Below are 15,648 nucleotides of genomic sequence, written 5' to 3' on the forward strand. Positions count from 1 at the left end.
CTTCTTTTTGTGACGGTGGGATTTTTTGCCTTCAAGTCGCCATCAGTGACTCCCCGTTGGGAATTTTGCTTGGGCATCTCTTTATCCCACCTGTAATTTGAAAGGGGTGATCATCATCATGAGATGGCCTACACTATGCCACACCCTCTTTGCTCATCCCCAAAGTGTCCACAGATCACACCTGCACACACATATCCAGCAGCTAGACCACACTTCATCACCCAGCAGGATTCGTCTGACCATCCAGAAAGACGTCTGGATGTGGAGATGGCCTGCTGAAGGTCAGGTAAGGTCAGCTGAAGGTCTGACAAGGTCAGGTAGCTCAGGTGAAGGGGAGATCCACCTGTCTGGTCTGAGATTTTAGATGAAGACTTGCAGAACACGACATCTGAACAGGTGATAGCAGGTCACATCATCTATGTGACAACACTATTCCTGCAATCACCGGGCCATCTGTCAGGGTTAGGGACTCAACTTGATGAACTCCCGACTACCTTGGCTGATCCAAGATTTCAGGCCCAGGTTCACCAGTGACCACATTCACAGTGAAGACCTGGATGAAGACATGCAGGGCTGCTCACCTTTTTTTCAGGACGGTGGGATTTTCTGCCATCAAGTCACTGCTAGTAACTTCTAGTCGGGCATTTTGTTTGTTGATCTGTTCGTCCTGCCTGGAATTTGAGAAGGGGGTTCATCATGAGCTTGCCTACACTATGCCACACGTCCCTCTGTCACCTCACAAAGTGTTCATACATCACACACACACCTGTAATTAGCAGATGGCCCACACTTCATCACTGAGTGTGATTTATTTGACCATCCAGACAATAGCAGGTTGTAATGGTGGTCTTTAGTTCTACTGGGGACACCCGTGTCCTCTCAAACAGTTGCCTATCCACCCGATAATAATGAAATTCTGACCTGAAAGTGATGAGTCCAGTGTAGATGAGGGGAAAGAAGAGCATGCAGAGCAGCACCTTCCACAAATGGGTGTCCTCTGCCAGCTGTCCCCACCAGATCTTAGTCAGCAGGGCCTGGGTGGGTGAGACCGGAAACAAAACTTTAAGCATCAAGAGGGGCTTCTTGCCCATTCTCAGCTCGGTTGTCACACCCAGCAGGATTATAAGCATGGAATCCCCTTCTCCCACCCCTTCCCAAATGTTAAGAAAAAAATACATTGTGTCAGAGACGGACCTGCACGCCACCCTGGGCCACAAAGTTCTGGTTGTCCGCCTCCAGTGCCAGTCGCAGACAGGTGGTGTGCCCCCAGGACTTGGAGATGCGGATCAGCAGCTTCTGGGCTCGTTCCTCATCTCTGCGATGGCACTCGTTGAAGACTCCTGTAAATGTGAGGAGAGTGGATGTGAGATGAGCCCACCTGATGATCTTGCATGTCCCCACATTACAGCCACAACCGATCCTATGCTCTGTTACCGATGGCGTGCTTCTCATACTCCTCGGCCAGGTTCTGTATCTCTTCTGATCCATCTGTATCCTCCTCCTTCTTCGCCAGCTCTTTGAGGATCTTTGAGGCTGCAAGGGCAGCAGCCAGGCAATCCTGGCACTGCAGACACAAAGCACATGCAGGTCTTGTCACTGCCAGCAAGCGGGCACAGTTTCACATTTACTCTGGGTCAAAGCTGGTTTGGATTAGGAGAAGGCGGACATGTTTAGACACTTGAACGATGACACCGCTGTCTTTGACAGTGACAGTGTGCTCCTGCCACACATTACGTGCTGTCAAGACCACGTGACTAGCAATGGACGCCACTGCCATGAACAAAATGTCGGCTGTTACAGCCCAGAAATTCGCCCTTGAATTGTGAACCAGCGACGTTCAAGTTACATTAAAAAAAATTGGACAAGAAAGGCCATTAAGCCCAAAACGTTCACCAGTCTTATCACCAAATTTCTCTTAAATGACACAAAGTTCTGGTTTGAAGGTCTCTAAAGTCCTACTGTCCAACCACAGCACTTGGTCACTTATTCCATGTGTTTACGGTTCCTGGTAAGAGAAACTTTGTATTATTTGATTTGTTGTGATTAGCCAGCCAAATAAGATGTACCCAAAAGTGTCCCGGGAGCAAAATCTCCATTGTCCTCTGTATTAAAAATGAAAAAGTGTATCAAAGTCCAAATCAAAAAACTGACACGGCCTCCATAAGACAAAGTACTGAATCTCGGGAGGCCCTCAGATAACTAAGAAAAGAGTTTATTCATAGGACCGGCAAAAGCAAAGCTGCTGAGTGACAGCGGGTGGGGGACTCCATATCCATAATCTCCATAATCCATTATGTGCTGTCACAGACGGACGGGGTCCTTTTCTGGCCAGGACACCTCTTCACTGAGAGGACCGGCCGGGGGAGCAAGCGTGGCCAGAACAGTTCCTCCCCCGGGACACAGGACTCCCGGTGGGGTTCATGGGAGATGCAGTTGGATACAGCCCTGTTGGGATCTGGGGGCGCCGCCAGGGGGTGCTGCAGCTGCTGCTGAGCCTTGGAGAGCAGATCTTCTGCCACACCTGGAAGTGCTGCCAGAATTAGGTCAACGAGCACCTGGAGCACTTCTGGGTGCCTTATAAAAGGAGCCAGCAGCCACTACTCAGGAAGCCAGAGTTGGGAGGAGGGAGACAAAGCTTGTCGAGGAGAAGTGGAAGAGAAAGAGAGAAGAAAAGGTAAAAAGTATTGAGTATTGTGCTTTGTGCTTAAGACTGTGTTGTGCCTGTGGGAAACGAGGAAGGCGTTTCCCACGAGATGAAGAAAAATAAAACATTTGTGTTTTATCAGTGTGCCTCCTGCGTCTGTCTGTGTTGGGTTAAGCGCTGGTATAGGGTGCTGGACAATAGCAAAGGGGAGCCCATAACATGAAATGCCTGGACAACATCTGGGGTCCAAACAAGCTTGAACATTGACACCCAAGGATCCCATATTCCAAAGTACCAGTTACCAGCATGGGAGCCCCACGTTCATGTACATCCCATTACCTGCTCCCATACAATCTGGGCCAGCTCAGTCCTGCACTGGAGTATCGCCCAAATGAAGAGGTCTCGGATGGGATCTTCAAACACTTCCTTCCCATTTCTTTTCAACTACAATAAGACAGAGGGTGCAGGTTAGACATTCTGAGATATACAATAATGGAACTGCACCTACTTAGGACCTCACAGGGCCCCAGAGCTGCCCAGTCACACAAAATGACAGCTTGAGATTCCTGGGGTACCACCTGGCTGCAAAGAGGCAGCTGAAAGACAGCTCTAACTCGCCAGAGAGGCTCACATGTATGAACACTGCAAACTTGGAGCTGCTCCGCTGCAGGTGGTAAAGGGGCTGGGTGAAGTCTCCAAGGAGCTCCTGAAGAACATTGGAGACGTGGTGCATTTGGATCCTCCACTGGCCATGTGCCAGCTCAGGCCCCTCCACCTCCTTTATCAGCATGCGGTAGATCAGACTGCTGGAAGACAAGTTGTTATAGAGCTCCAGCACGACGCTCTTGGTCAGGATCTCTTGGAGGTTCATGCCATTCTCCAGGAAGAGCCTCACAAAATTGGACTTGTCTGCAATCAGCGCCTCCACCATCATTACAGGACGCAGGCCTGTCGACTATAGAGTGGCACAGTTAGGACGGTGCACGGTGACTGGGTCATCCTGTCCCTACCGCCCCTTGGAGGCTCACCTTCAGGAGCCAGTCATCCTTGAAGATCTTGCACTTGGCAATGTCCATCCTGTTCCATGCCACAGCGAGCTTCAGCTGGTGCTCCCAGTTGTCCTGTCCATGATAGTCCACACTCTTGGAAGCTGAAACACAAGGGATGTGACTCAACTGGTAGCACCCTAGTTATATAGCGACTTTTCTTTTCCTTGCATTTGAATTTTCCAGTTCTGTATGTTTTCATTTTGTATTGCTTTGTATTCTTGTTTCATTTGTAAAAGCACCTCATAGTGGAAAATGACATGAAAGGCGCTCTTTAAACATCTTGGGGCTTTCAAGCTGTGGTATTAATTAACACTAAAATCCCTGAAGCCTACGAAAAAACTTGCAATCCTGGACCACCTTAAATTCCTTCGCACCTCCTCATTAGCGTCTTTTGTTTTGTCGATCAGCACAAGCAGCAAGCAGCCTGCTATCCCATCTACCCATCAACGCAGCTCAACTCGGGCAAAATGTTCTGCCAGCTCAAGTCTTGTTTATCGTGGTGTGAGGTACCTGGAGTTGTAGATGGTAAATAATTAATACATCGTTATTTGGAACACAAGCATTTCAGGTGTGCCGTGTCTACAACGATCTGTGTAAGTGTAGGATGACAGGAAATGCGAGACAAGAAATGTTTAACACATAACTAAAACAGAAACGTTTTACATGCTATAGTACTAATGACAAAATTTGGACATGAAGTGTATAATGTGTGAAGTCTGAAGTCCAAATATCAAATAAACACTTTCACAAAAGCTACTAATATAACAGAACAAGTGCGCTTTTATTCAAGAATATAACCGAAGATAAAGAAATCGGGTTAGGGTACAACACTGGCACAACTGCTTTGGTGGTGCAGAGGTAATAACTGCTGACTCGTAATCAAGAGGTTACGGGTTTGATTCTGGGTTCTTCTTGCTTTTACCATTTTGAGTAGTGAGCTGCTCTTATTTTTACTATTATAGAATAAAAACATACATTTAATTTGAGTCTGTATCAGCTGGTGTAAAGTTATGGTACTTCTGCTCCTCATTGTCTGTCTCCAGCCCTCCATCACTGGATGTTTCTACATCAAAGCCAATGGTCTGCCTTTCCCAGTTCCTCTGTACCACAGTTAAAGAAGTTGAGGGCATCATACAGAGGATGAGGCCTTCAACGTGTTCATTGGACCCTTTTCCTACTCCTCTGGTAAAAGCTAATGTATCAGATATAAGCCCTCTTATTGACGATATCATTAATCACTCTCTCCAGAGCGGCTTAGTCCCACCAGCCTTGAAAACCGCAAAAATTAGACCTCATTTACAAAAATCCTCTTTGGTTTTGGAAAAGGTTGTTCTGGTTCAACTTTAGGATCACCTCAAAAAATGTAATCTGTTTGAAAAATTTCAATCTGGTTTCCGAACTTCTCACAGTACAGAGACAGCCCTGGTCAGAGTCACCAATGACCTCCTGATGGCTGCTGACCAGGGCTCTCCATCACTCCTTATCTTCCTGGACTTCACAGCTGCATTTGATACGGTAGATCATAATATTCTCCTTCATCATCTTCACTATATAATTTGACTTTCTGGCATTGCTTTGGAGTGGTTCGAGTCTTATCTTCCTGACAGGGCTGAGTATGTGGCCTTGGGGGATGCTAAGTCTCATACCCACACTCTCACCTGTGGGGTCCCACAAGGATCAGTCCTTGGGCCGACCCTCTTTAATATCTACATGCTACCCCTGGGTCACATCACCCGCAAGCACGGAGTTTCATTCCATTGCTATGCCAGGGCACTGGATTTTACTTCTCTTACACCTCCATTAGCTCTTTCCTGCAGCTAGGATGAGATTGAGGCCTGGATGTCCAAGAACTTCTTCAAGCTGAACAGCACTAAAACTGAAGCTCTTTTAATTGGCACCCCCATCAACTTCGTTCTTCTGTAAATTGTATTTCCTTTTCTGACAGTACCATTACCCTCTACTCTTCTGTTACAAATCTGGGTGTCAAGTTAGACTCCCATCTGTCATTTGATACACATGTCCATCACCTTTGTAAAATTGCATTCCTTCATCTCCGAAACATAGCCAAACTCCGTCCCTACCTCTCCCTCTGTGATGCTGAAAAGCTGGTTCATGCCTTTGTCTCATCCAGACTGGACTATTGTAATGCACTCCTAATCGGGGTCCCCAGCAAGAGCCTTCAAAAAGCTCCAACAAATTCAAAATAGTGCTGCAAGAATCCTGATGAGGGTGTGGAAATATGAACACATCTCACCAATCCTTCGGTCACTTCATTGGCTCCTTATCCATCTCCGTATCGAATACAAACTCTCTCTATTTAATCATCAGTGTATCCATGGAAATGCTCCACAATATCTTAAGGAACTCCTTATACTACAATCCACTACAAGAAACCTCCGTTTTACAAATATCCACCGCCTTCGCCCCCCTGTGACCAAACTTCATACAATGGGTGACTGAGCCTTTATGGCCGCTGCTCTACAGCTCTGGAATGTCCTACCAGAGAGCCTGAGAACACAGCAGATTGTAAAAAACAGCTAAAGACTTTTCTATTTAGGAAAACATATTAACAAGAATGCTATAATTGTTGTTGTTTTATCTCTGTTTTTATCTTGCTTTGCCTTTGTTTCAACTTTTTATGTAGCACTTTGAGATTTACTACTAATGTAAAGTGCCCTATAAATAAAATGCATTATTATTATTACATTTTTTTTTTAATTCAGTTTTTTTCTCTCAGTCACGTTCACGCTCGCCCCGATCTGATACTGCTGTTTTCAAATAAAGACGTGCCATAACAGAGGTGAGCTCGGATGAGGATGAGGAGAAAGAGGACAGAAGCTCTCCCTGCAAGAAACGTCCACTCACATATAAGAACAACGCAGCTGCAGCAGGCGTAAAGGTGAAAGATGGCACTGTTTGGATGCCAGTCAGTCTGCCCCACACCTGTCCTTCAAAGAAAAAGCCACGGCTTACAGAGCTCGCCAACGTATCGTGCAAAGTCCAGTTTGTGATTATGTTTTGTGATGGTCTTTATATGAAAAACATTCATATTAATATAAAAGCCAGATCGAATGATCGATTTATGTACTTATCTTCCTACAGCGTAAAGACACAAGTAGACTGCAGACCTTCCTCTGTTTGATCGACTCGGGCACGTTGACACAGTACATGTGCAATGCCACTCCTTATTTAGGAAATAATCAGTTACATAAAGTGTGACGGTAGCTTCCACCTGCAGCTCCAGACACTTCAGTACACAAGCGACTCTCCACGCTCATGTTTAGATCCGACAGTGCCATGTGTTGGCTTTATGTGCAGTGTCTGACTGCATTCTTGGTACCATTGCTCGCGTACTGAAGTGTCTGGAGCTGCAGGTGGAAGCTACCATCACACTTTATGTAACTGATTATTTCCTATATAAGGAGTGGCATTGCACATGTACTGTGTCAGTGTGCCCGTGACGATCAAACAGAGGAAGCTCTGCAGTCTACTCGTGTCTTTACGCTGTAGGAAGACAAGTAAATAAATCAAGGTAAATGACATTTGATGTGGCTTTGAAATAACTAACATGTTTTCATGTAAAGACCATCACAACACATTTGCAAACACAACTTTGCACAATACCTTGATGAGCTCTGTAAGCCATGCTGTTTGGTTGAAGGACACGTGTGGGGCAGACCGACTGGCAGGATGATGCCTGACCTCATCCTGTATCCAAACGGTGCTATCGTTCGCCTTCACGCCTGGTGCAGCAACAACAACAACAACATTTATTTCTATAGCACATTTTCATACAAATATGTAGCTCAAAGTGCTTTACATGATGAAGAAAGGGAAAAAAAGACAAAATAAATAAGAATTAAAATAAGGGAACACTAATTAACATGGAATAAAAGTAAAGTCCGATGGCCAGGGAGGACAGAAAAAACAGAAAAAACTCCAGACGGTATTCAGGGTTCTCATGGAAAACCTTGATGATGACAGTCATGTGGACTTCTGGCCTTTAATCCATCAGTGTAAGGACATCACGGTGCTTTGTTCAGGTGGTGGTGGTGCAGGTCGCCACCCCAAAAAAAAAAAACGGAAAAAGAACATAAGAGAAAGTAGGGGCTAGTACGGATTTTGAATATGAATACCATGAATAATAATGATAATTAATTGAATATATAGAGCATCAGGATTAAACTAAGATGAAGCTGTGAGAAAGCCATGTTACAGTAATGTGTTCTCAGCAGTTTTTTAAAGTGCTCCACCGTATCAGCCTGGTGAATTCCTATTGGCAGGCTATTCCAGATTTGAGGTGCATAACAGCAGAAGGTTGCCCGCCTCACCACTTCTTTAAAGTTTAGCTCTTGGAATTCTAAGCAGACACTCATTTGAAGAACTAAGGTCACGATTTGGAGAGTAAGGTGAGAGACATTCCGATATATAAGATGGAGCAGATTATTTAAGGCTTTATAAACCATAAACAGGATTTTAAAGTCAGTTCTAAATGGCACAGGTAACCAGTGTAGTGACGCTAGGACTGGTGTGATGTGCTCGGATTTTCTTTTCCTAGTTAAGATTCTAGCAGCTCTATTCTCCACTCGTTGCAGTCGATTGATGTCTTTTTTTGGGTGGTCCTGAGAGGAGTGCGTTACTGTAATCTAGTCGACTGAAAACAAAAGCGTAGATTAATTTCTCGGTATCTTGCAATGTTATAAGGGGTCTAACCTTTGCTATATTTCTTAAGTGGAAAAAAGCTGTCCTAGTAATCTGATTAATATGCGATTTAAAATTCAGGTCAGAGTCAATAGTTACCCCTAAATTCTCTACCTCCATCTTGACTTTTAATCCTAATGCATCAAGTTTATTTCTAATAACCTCATCATATCCATTATTGCCAATCACTAAAATTTCTGTTTTCTCTTTATTTAGTTTGAGAAAATTACTATTCATCCATTCAGAAACACAAGTAAGAATTTTTGTCAGTGAATCAAGAGAGTCGGGGTCATCAGGCGCTATTGATAAATATGGCTGCGTGTCATCAGCATAGCTGTGGTAGCTCACATTTTGCCCTGAGATAATCTGACCTAACGGAAGCATGTAAATCGAAAAGAGCAGCGGACCCAGGAGAGAGCCTTGTGGAACATCATATAGAGTATCGTGTCTTTGAAGTATAATTACCACAACTTACAAAGAATTTCCTACCTGCCAGGTAGGACTCAAACCAATTTAAGACATTACCAGAGAGGCCCACCCATTGCAGCTGCGTTGTTCTTATATGTGAGTGGACATTTCTTACAGGGAGAGCTTCTGTTCTCTTTCTCTGATGTAGGACCCTCATCCTCATGCTCTGTTATAGCACATCTTTATTTGAAAACAGCAGTGTTAGATCGGGGTGAGCATGAACGTGACTGGGAGAATAAAACTGAATAAAAAAAAAAAAAGGTAACCCTTACACGTACCATAAATTTACACCAGCTGATACAGACTCAAAGTAAATGTATGTTTTTATTGTATAATAGTAACAATAAGAGGGGCTCACTACTCAAAATGGTAATTGTAGGAAGTGCCCGGAATCAAACCGGCGGCCTCTTGATTACAAGTCAGCAGTTCTTACCTCTGCACCACCCAAGCAGTCCTGTCAGCGTTGTCCCCTAACCCGATTTCTTTTTCTTTGGTTATGTTCTTGAATAAAAGCGCACTTGTTTTGTTATACCTTTTATGAAAGTGTTTTATTTGATATTTAGACTTCAGTCTTCACACATTTTACGCTTCATGTCAGAATTCTGTCATTATACTATAACATGAAAAAAGTTTCTGTTTTAGTTATCTGTTCAACATTTCTTGCACTTCTCACATTTCCTGTCATCCTACACTTACACAGATCATTGTAGACACGGAGCACACCTGAAATGCTTGTGTTCCAAATAACGATGTATTAATTATTTACCATCTACAACTCCAGGCACCTCACACCACGATAAACAAGACTTGAGCTGGCAGAACATTTTACCCAAGTTGAGCTGCGGCGGTGAGGGGATAGCAGGCTGCTTGATGCTTGTGCTGATCGACAAAACAAAAGATGCTAATGAGGGGTGCGAAGGAATTTAAGGTGGCCTGGGATTACGAGTTTTTTTGCTGACTTCAGGGATTCTAGTGTTGATTAATACCACAGCTTGAAAGCCCCAAGATGTTTAAAGAGTGCCTTTCATGTCATTTTACACTATGAGGTGCATTTACAAATGAAGCAAGAATAGAAAGCAATACAAAATACAAACACTCAGAACTGGAAAATTCTAGTGTTAGAGGCATTGCACACTAACTAGCTGCTTGGCACAAGAAACCTGGCATGGGGCAGAGGTGCTGCTGCTTACATAGAACAACAGTGGACACATCAGAGAGTGACCAGGCGGAAAGCCCAACCTGTCATGTTCTGGAGGTCTTGTGGGCACAGTGAGTTTTAACAAGACTCTGCCAACTCCAGTAAGAGCAACACCAACCTCAGGGTGGCCAAGAAGGGTGCATATAAAGTCAAGATTAATGGCTATTAGAAAACAGGAATCTTGCTGAGGGACAGCAGACTGCAGTAGGAAGCCAATAGAGGACTCAATCACCTTTGAGCACAGCCTGCAGGATGGCCATGTCCAGTTCCTTGTTGACCTTCTTGTCCATTCGGAAGACCGTCAACAGCTGGGGCATTCTCATGATGTCCTGGATCTGAAAAAAGTGAAATTAAAGGTACGCAAATCAGGCAACAGGATAACAAAAGGGAAAACTCGTAAAGCTGGATTTGTACCTCACCTTCTTCGTCCATTCGATAATCTCATCCTCAGAGAAACAGTCAAAGTCCTTGGCGAAGAAGGTCTTAAGGTGTTTCTGTACCTGTTCCACTGTGATCCGGGAAAGGGGTAGGGTGGCAACCTCAGCGATCACATCGGCAACGTGACCCGAGCCCTCCAGGATCACACAGGGTGTGTCGTTCTGCATGGCGTTGTAGATGGTCTGCAAGGAAAGTGGACAGTGCAGCTCATCTGAATGAATGAAAGGACAGACCAGGCCATCTCACGAACCATCTTTCCACTGCCACATTCTCACTGGCCACACCCCACCTCCAAGAATTCATTGGTAAAGAGCCTCTATGGCACACTGTAAGCTCGATGATGACACCCCTGACTCTAATGACCACACCAAAGTAAACTCTCAGAGCACTTCACTAGGCCTTCAACACCCTCATGACCTCAATGGCCACATCTACTATGGCGCATTGTGAACGCCACTATCTCAATGGCCACACCCACAAACTCTATAGCCACACCCTCATTGTCTCACTGATCACACTTCTAAGGTTTCCCATCCCTATGAGCTCAATGGCCACACCTATCAAGGTATGCTGCGAACTCATTGGCTAAACCTCCTCTAACCCAATGGCCACACCCCCATTAAAATTATTGACCACACCCCCAGGCTATCCCAGTCCCTATAAACTCAATGGGCACACACTTGAGGACACCATAACACGCTTACTGCCCCACACGTCTATCTCTTTACAACGCAGCAGGACTGACCTCCACATCACCACTTCCTGCTCTCCGGAAGCTAAGATGGTCAGACCTCAGTTCACAGAGAAAGGACATCACGTCAGAAGGCAGACACTGCACTGGCATGAAAGGAAACCCTTAAGTGTCCAATCATTAAGGAAGGGGGTGTGGGGGGGCAGCATCAGCTCTGAATCAGACGGGACGATGTAAGCTGGAGCAGCTCCCACAGCAGCAGGCCTATGGGTGACCTTTTTCACCTCTTTTCTCTACAACAATGTAATATAAATGTAATGAATTATTATTATTATTATTATATAGCGCCTTTCACAGTAAGTATTAACACAATATTTAATAGCGTTTCTCTGGGATTGATGGGGCTGCTCTGTATTCCCGGGCCAAGAGCAAGTCAATCCAATACGTGACACAGACAGCCACCTAGGGCACTGTCAACTGAGGGGCACTGTTTATGAAAATTAAGGGGCACAAGCTGTGTGGGACCCCGCTCCACCCTTGAAGTCTAAAAATAGTGAATGCACTATTGACACCGGGGGTGCCATTTTAGTAACTCAAGGGATGCACGCACCGCACACCGAGGGGAACCCCCCCATCCAGCCTAACTCCATGACCTTGTAGGCTATCCTCATAAGAGGAACGGGATATCCTAGGACCCCATTGTCCCCTCTCTCCCACTTTTCCAGCTTTGGTCACTGACATTTCAGGAGGCTGGCAAAATTTGTGTCCACCAAAAAGCAAAGTCTGCCCATGCTGAGTGTCAACAGGAAAGACCCCAACCACGATACACCTGACTAAACATCATACTCACGTCCAAGGTGCCCGGGCCGCCCCCCAGCACGAGGCACACTGCTGGGATGTTAATGCCAACACCTGGCAAAAAAGAAAATAAAATTGTGAGAGCCTTAGGTGGACCAGGCTTGTGGTCAGCTGCAGGGAGTCATTAAATAAAAAGCCTCAGTTCTACTCATAGGGTAGCTGTGGGCATCAATAGTGCCACACTGTGCCATATTAATGTGCATTAAAACCTCCATTCCTTCATACAGCATCTTCTGAAAGGCACTACATAGAACACCATGTGTGTAATGGCTGACCACTACTGGAAGGATCATGTGACCACAGAAGACACTTGGTTAAGCCAGTGGAGTCCAGAAAGAGTAGATGTGACACATGAATAATGACAGTGGTCCAAGTGTGCCACCTGATTCCTCCATTCACTCTCACCACCCTACGTCCATCATGAATATTCTGGTGAGGATAAGTCCAATAGTAATCAAAGTGTAACTCACTCTTCCCTATGGTCTGTTTGGCTATAAACTTCTCCAGTTTAGCCCTCAGCATGATCTCCACCCCATAGATGCCATGGGTGCCATCGTCAACCAGGATGAAATGCGAGTGGTTGTAGTCCAGAAAGGACAGCCGGCCCTGCTTTCCCTCATTAATGGCATACTCTGCTGGCAAGCTGCTCTGAAAGATGAAACATACGGGCAGATTACTGGTAGTGGTGCCCTGTTTTGGAGCCAAATGACAACCATACAGCAACCAAGGGCATTATGAGATAAAGATCTTTGTGGTGCTACTCAGGGACTTACCCCTGGCCTTCTGATCAGACTTTCCTGATTATACACAATCCCCCAGGTGCCGATGCCAATGGCCACAATCTTTCCATCTTTGGACGTACTGCTCAAGGCAGAGTCTCGCATTGCCTCCCCGACATGCTTCATGACACCGGCATGTGAGCCACCCGTGATAATCCAGGCACCTGTGGGAAAAACGGGCATTCGTATGAAACACTTGAGTCACCTCAGAATGAACACCCTAGTAATCACTGGGCAATCCAGTTATAAGGTGGCACCATAGCAGTATGGCACAATATGCAAAAAAAAATCATTCTGGTTAAACCCCAGCAAAAAACATCCCAGTAAAGACAGCAACTCTCACTATAGACTGGCATCAAACTGGTAGGGCTGGTCAAGTGTTTAAACAGGGGCAACCCATTTAATAATGGAGTCCCAACAGTACACAAGCACCTACTTGGGCAGTGAGGGGCATGCCCGATATACAGTGGCATCATACCACCATGCCAGCCTCAGTGAGCAAATCGAACCACTCTTGTTAAATACTCAAGTGACCCCAGGCACGGCATGTAGGTGGTGGTCAACTTTTAGACTGGCATCACCAAGTATGGCAGCCCAGCAATGACAAGGAGGAAAACTTCTGTAAGTACTGGGATGGCCCCAGAATATGAGGCCCAGTAAAGACACCTGGGCAAACACAATACTGACTGGCATCACTACTGTAGTGGGCAAATAAGTGAATCTATTATAAAGTGCCACCAATTCCACAAAAGGAACCCCTCTCAATAATATTGAGGTCACCCCTGTAATCAGTGGCACAATCCCATCACAGACTGGCATCAGTCAGCCACTTCATTGCAGCGCCACTCTAGTCCAGCAGCCACTGCATTCCTGTCACACAAAGCAAAAGGCTCACCTGTGGACTGTGCCACCTTGATCAAGCCCCGGCGGAACATATTCCTCAGCTGTGGCTTCATAACAATGTTCTTAGCACCTCCGGTAACTGAGATCAGCAGGTTGGGCACATCGAGCTGCCAGCAGGATGTCAGCAACTCAAACAGCTTCTCGGGGGGAGTGTCGACGGAGACTCGGACGTACTGGACAGAGAGAAATGACAGTTGGTCAATGGTCAGTGTGACGTGAGGGCAAGAATGACTGTTAGGAGAACAAGACAGAGACCACCTGTACCTGGCCAGTTAGTCACAATTAGGGGAAAAACTTCTGTGGCATTAACATAATAATAGTGAAACATTGTGAGAGTCCAGTGTTTTCATTTACTTATTTTTGTTCAAATACTGCAAGTTAGTAATTCTGTATCAAGACATCGTTATTGCAGAGCATTAAAAAGGAGGAAACCCAGCATCTGGTGATGTCCAGGAGTTCAAGACTTCAGGCTGTCATTGCCAGCAAAGGGTTTTCAACCAAGTATTAGAAATGAACATTTGATTTCCAGTCATTTCATTTGTCCAATTACTTTTGAGCCCCTGAAATGAAGGGATTGTGTTAAAAAATGCTTCAGTTTCCTCACATTTTTATGTAATCATTTTGTTCACCCCACTGAATTAAAGCTGAAAGTCTGCACTTCAACTGCATCGGAGTTGTTTCATTTCTATCTATCTATCTATCTATCTATCTATCTATCTATCTATCTATCTATCTATCTATCTATCTATCTATCTATCTATCTATCTATCTATCTATCTATCTATCTATTATCTAGTGCCTTTCACATCTATCTATCTATCTATCTATCTATCTATCTATCTATCTATCTATCTATCTATCTATCTATCTATCTATCTATCTATCTATCTATTATCTAGTGCCTTTCACATCTATCTATCTATCTATCTATCTATCTATCTATCTATCTATCTATCTATCTATCTATCTATCTATCTATCTATCTATCTATCTATCTATCTATCTATTATCTAGAGCCTTTCACATCTATCTATCTATCTATCTATCTATCTATCTATCTATCTATCTATCTATCTATCTATCATATAGTGCCTTTCGCATCTATCTATCTATCTATCTATCTATCTATCTATCTATCTATCTATCTATCTATCTATCTATTATATTGTTCCTTTCATTTCTATCTATCTATCTATCTATTATATACTGCCTTTCATATCTATCTATCTATTATATACATCCTTTCATTTCTATCTATCTATCTATCTATCTATCTATCTATCTATCTATCTATCTATCTATCTATCTATCTATCTATCTATCTATCTATCTATCTATTATATACACCCTTTCATTTCTATCTATCTATCTATTATATACATCCTTTCATTTCTATCTATCTATCTATCTATCTATCTATCTATCTATCTATCTATCTATCTATCTATCATATAGTGCCTTTCACATCTATCTATCTATCTATCTATCTATCTATCTATCTATCTATCTATCTATCTATCTATCTATCTATCTATCTATCTATCATATAGTGCCTTTCGCATCTATCTATCTATCTATCTATCTATCTATCTATCTATCTATCTATCTATCTATCTATCTATCTATTATATAGTGCCTTTCATATCTATCTATCTATTATATACATCCTTTCATTTCTATCTATCTATCTATCTATCTATCTATCTATCTATCTATCTATCTATCTATCTATCTATCTATCTATCTATCTATCTATCTATCTATCTATTATATACACCCTTTCATTTCTATCTATCTATCTATTATATACATCCTTTCATTTCTATCTATCTATCTATCTATCTATCTATCTATCTATCTATCTATCTATCTATCTATCTATCTATCTATCTATCTATCTATCTATCTATCTATCTATC

General features: G+C 43.8%; 1 protein-coding gene across 1 annotated transcript in view; it reads right to left on the reverse strand.

Annotated features, from left to right (window-relative positions):
* LOC114656470 (transient receptor potential cation channel subfamily M member 2-like) overlaps window positions 1-15,648 on the reverse strand; it is a 57,678-nt gene that overhangs the window by 34,982 nt on the left and 7,048 nt on the right. Inside the window, exons 3-14 of the mRNA XM_051930461.1 lie at window positions 13,722-13,902; window positions 12,821-12,990; window positions 12,518-12,695; window positions 12,040-12,101; window positions 10,480-10,680; window positions 10,293-10,395; window positions 3,673-3,794; window positions 3,223-3,599; window positions 2,984-3,080; window positions 1,435-1,564; window positions 1,195-1,340; window positions 922-1,034 (exon numbers count right to left, since the gene is read on the reverse strand). Of these exons, the coding sequence (XP_051786421.1) occupies window positions 922-1,034; window positions 1,195-1,340; window positions 1,435-1,564; window positions 2,984-3,080; window positions 3,223-3,599; window positions 3,673-3,794; window positions 10,293-10,395; window positions 10,480-10,680; window positions 12,040-12,101; window positions 12,518-12,695; window positions 12,821-12,990; window positions 13,722-13,902 (1,880 nt within the window). The remainder of the gene's footprint in view (window positions 1-921; window positions 1,035-1,194; window positions 1,341-1,434; window positions 1,565-2,983; window positions 3,081-3,222; window positions 3,600-3,672; window positions 3,795-10,292; window positions 10,396-10,479; window positions 10,681-12,039; window positions 12,102-12,517; window positions 12,696-12,820; window positions 12,991-13,721; window positions 13,903-15,648) is intronic.

The sequence above is a fragment of the Erpetoichthys calabaricus genome, chromosome 8 (assembly GCF_900747795.2).
Source record: "Erpetoichthys calabaricus chromosome 8, fErpCal1.3, whole genome shotgun sequence".
In the NCBI taxonomy this organism is placed as follows: domain Eukaryota; kingdom Metazoa; phylum Chordata; class Cladistia; order Polypteriformes; family Polypteridae; genus Erpetoichthys; species Erpetoichthys calabaricus.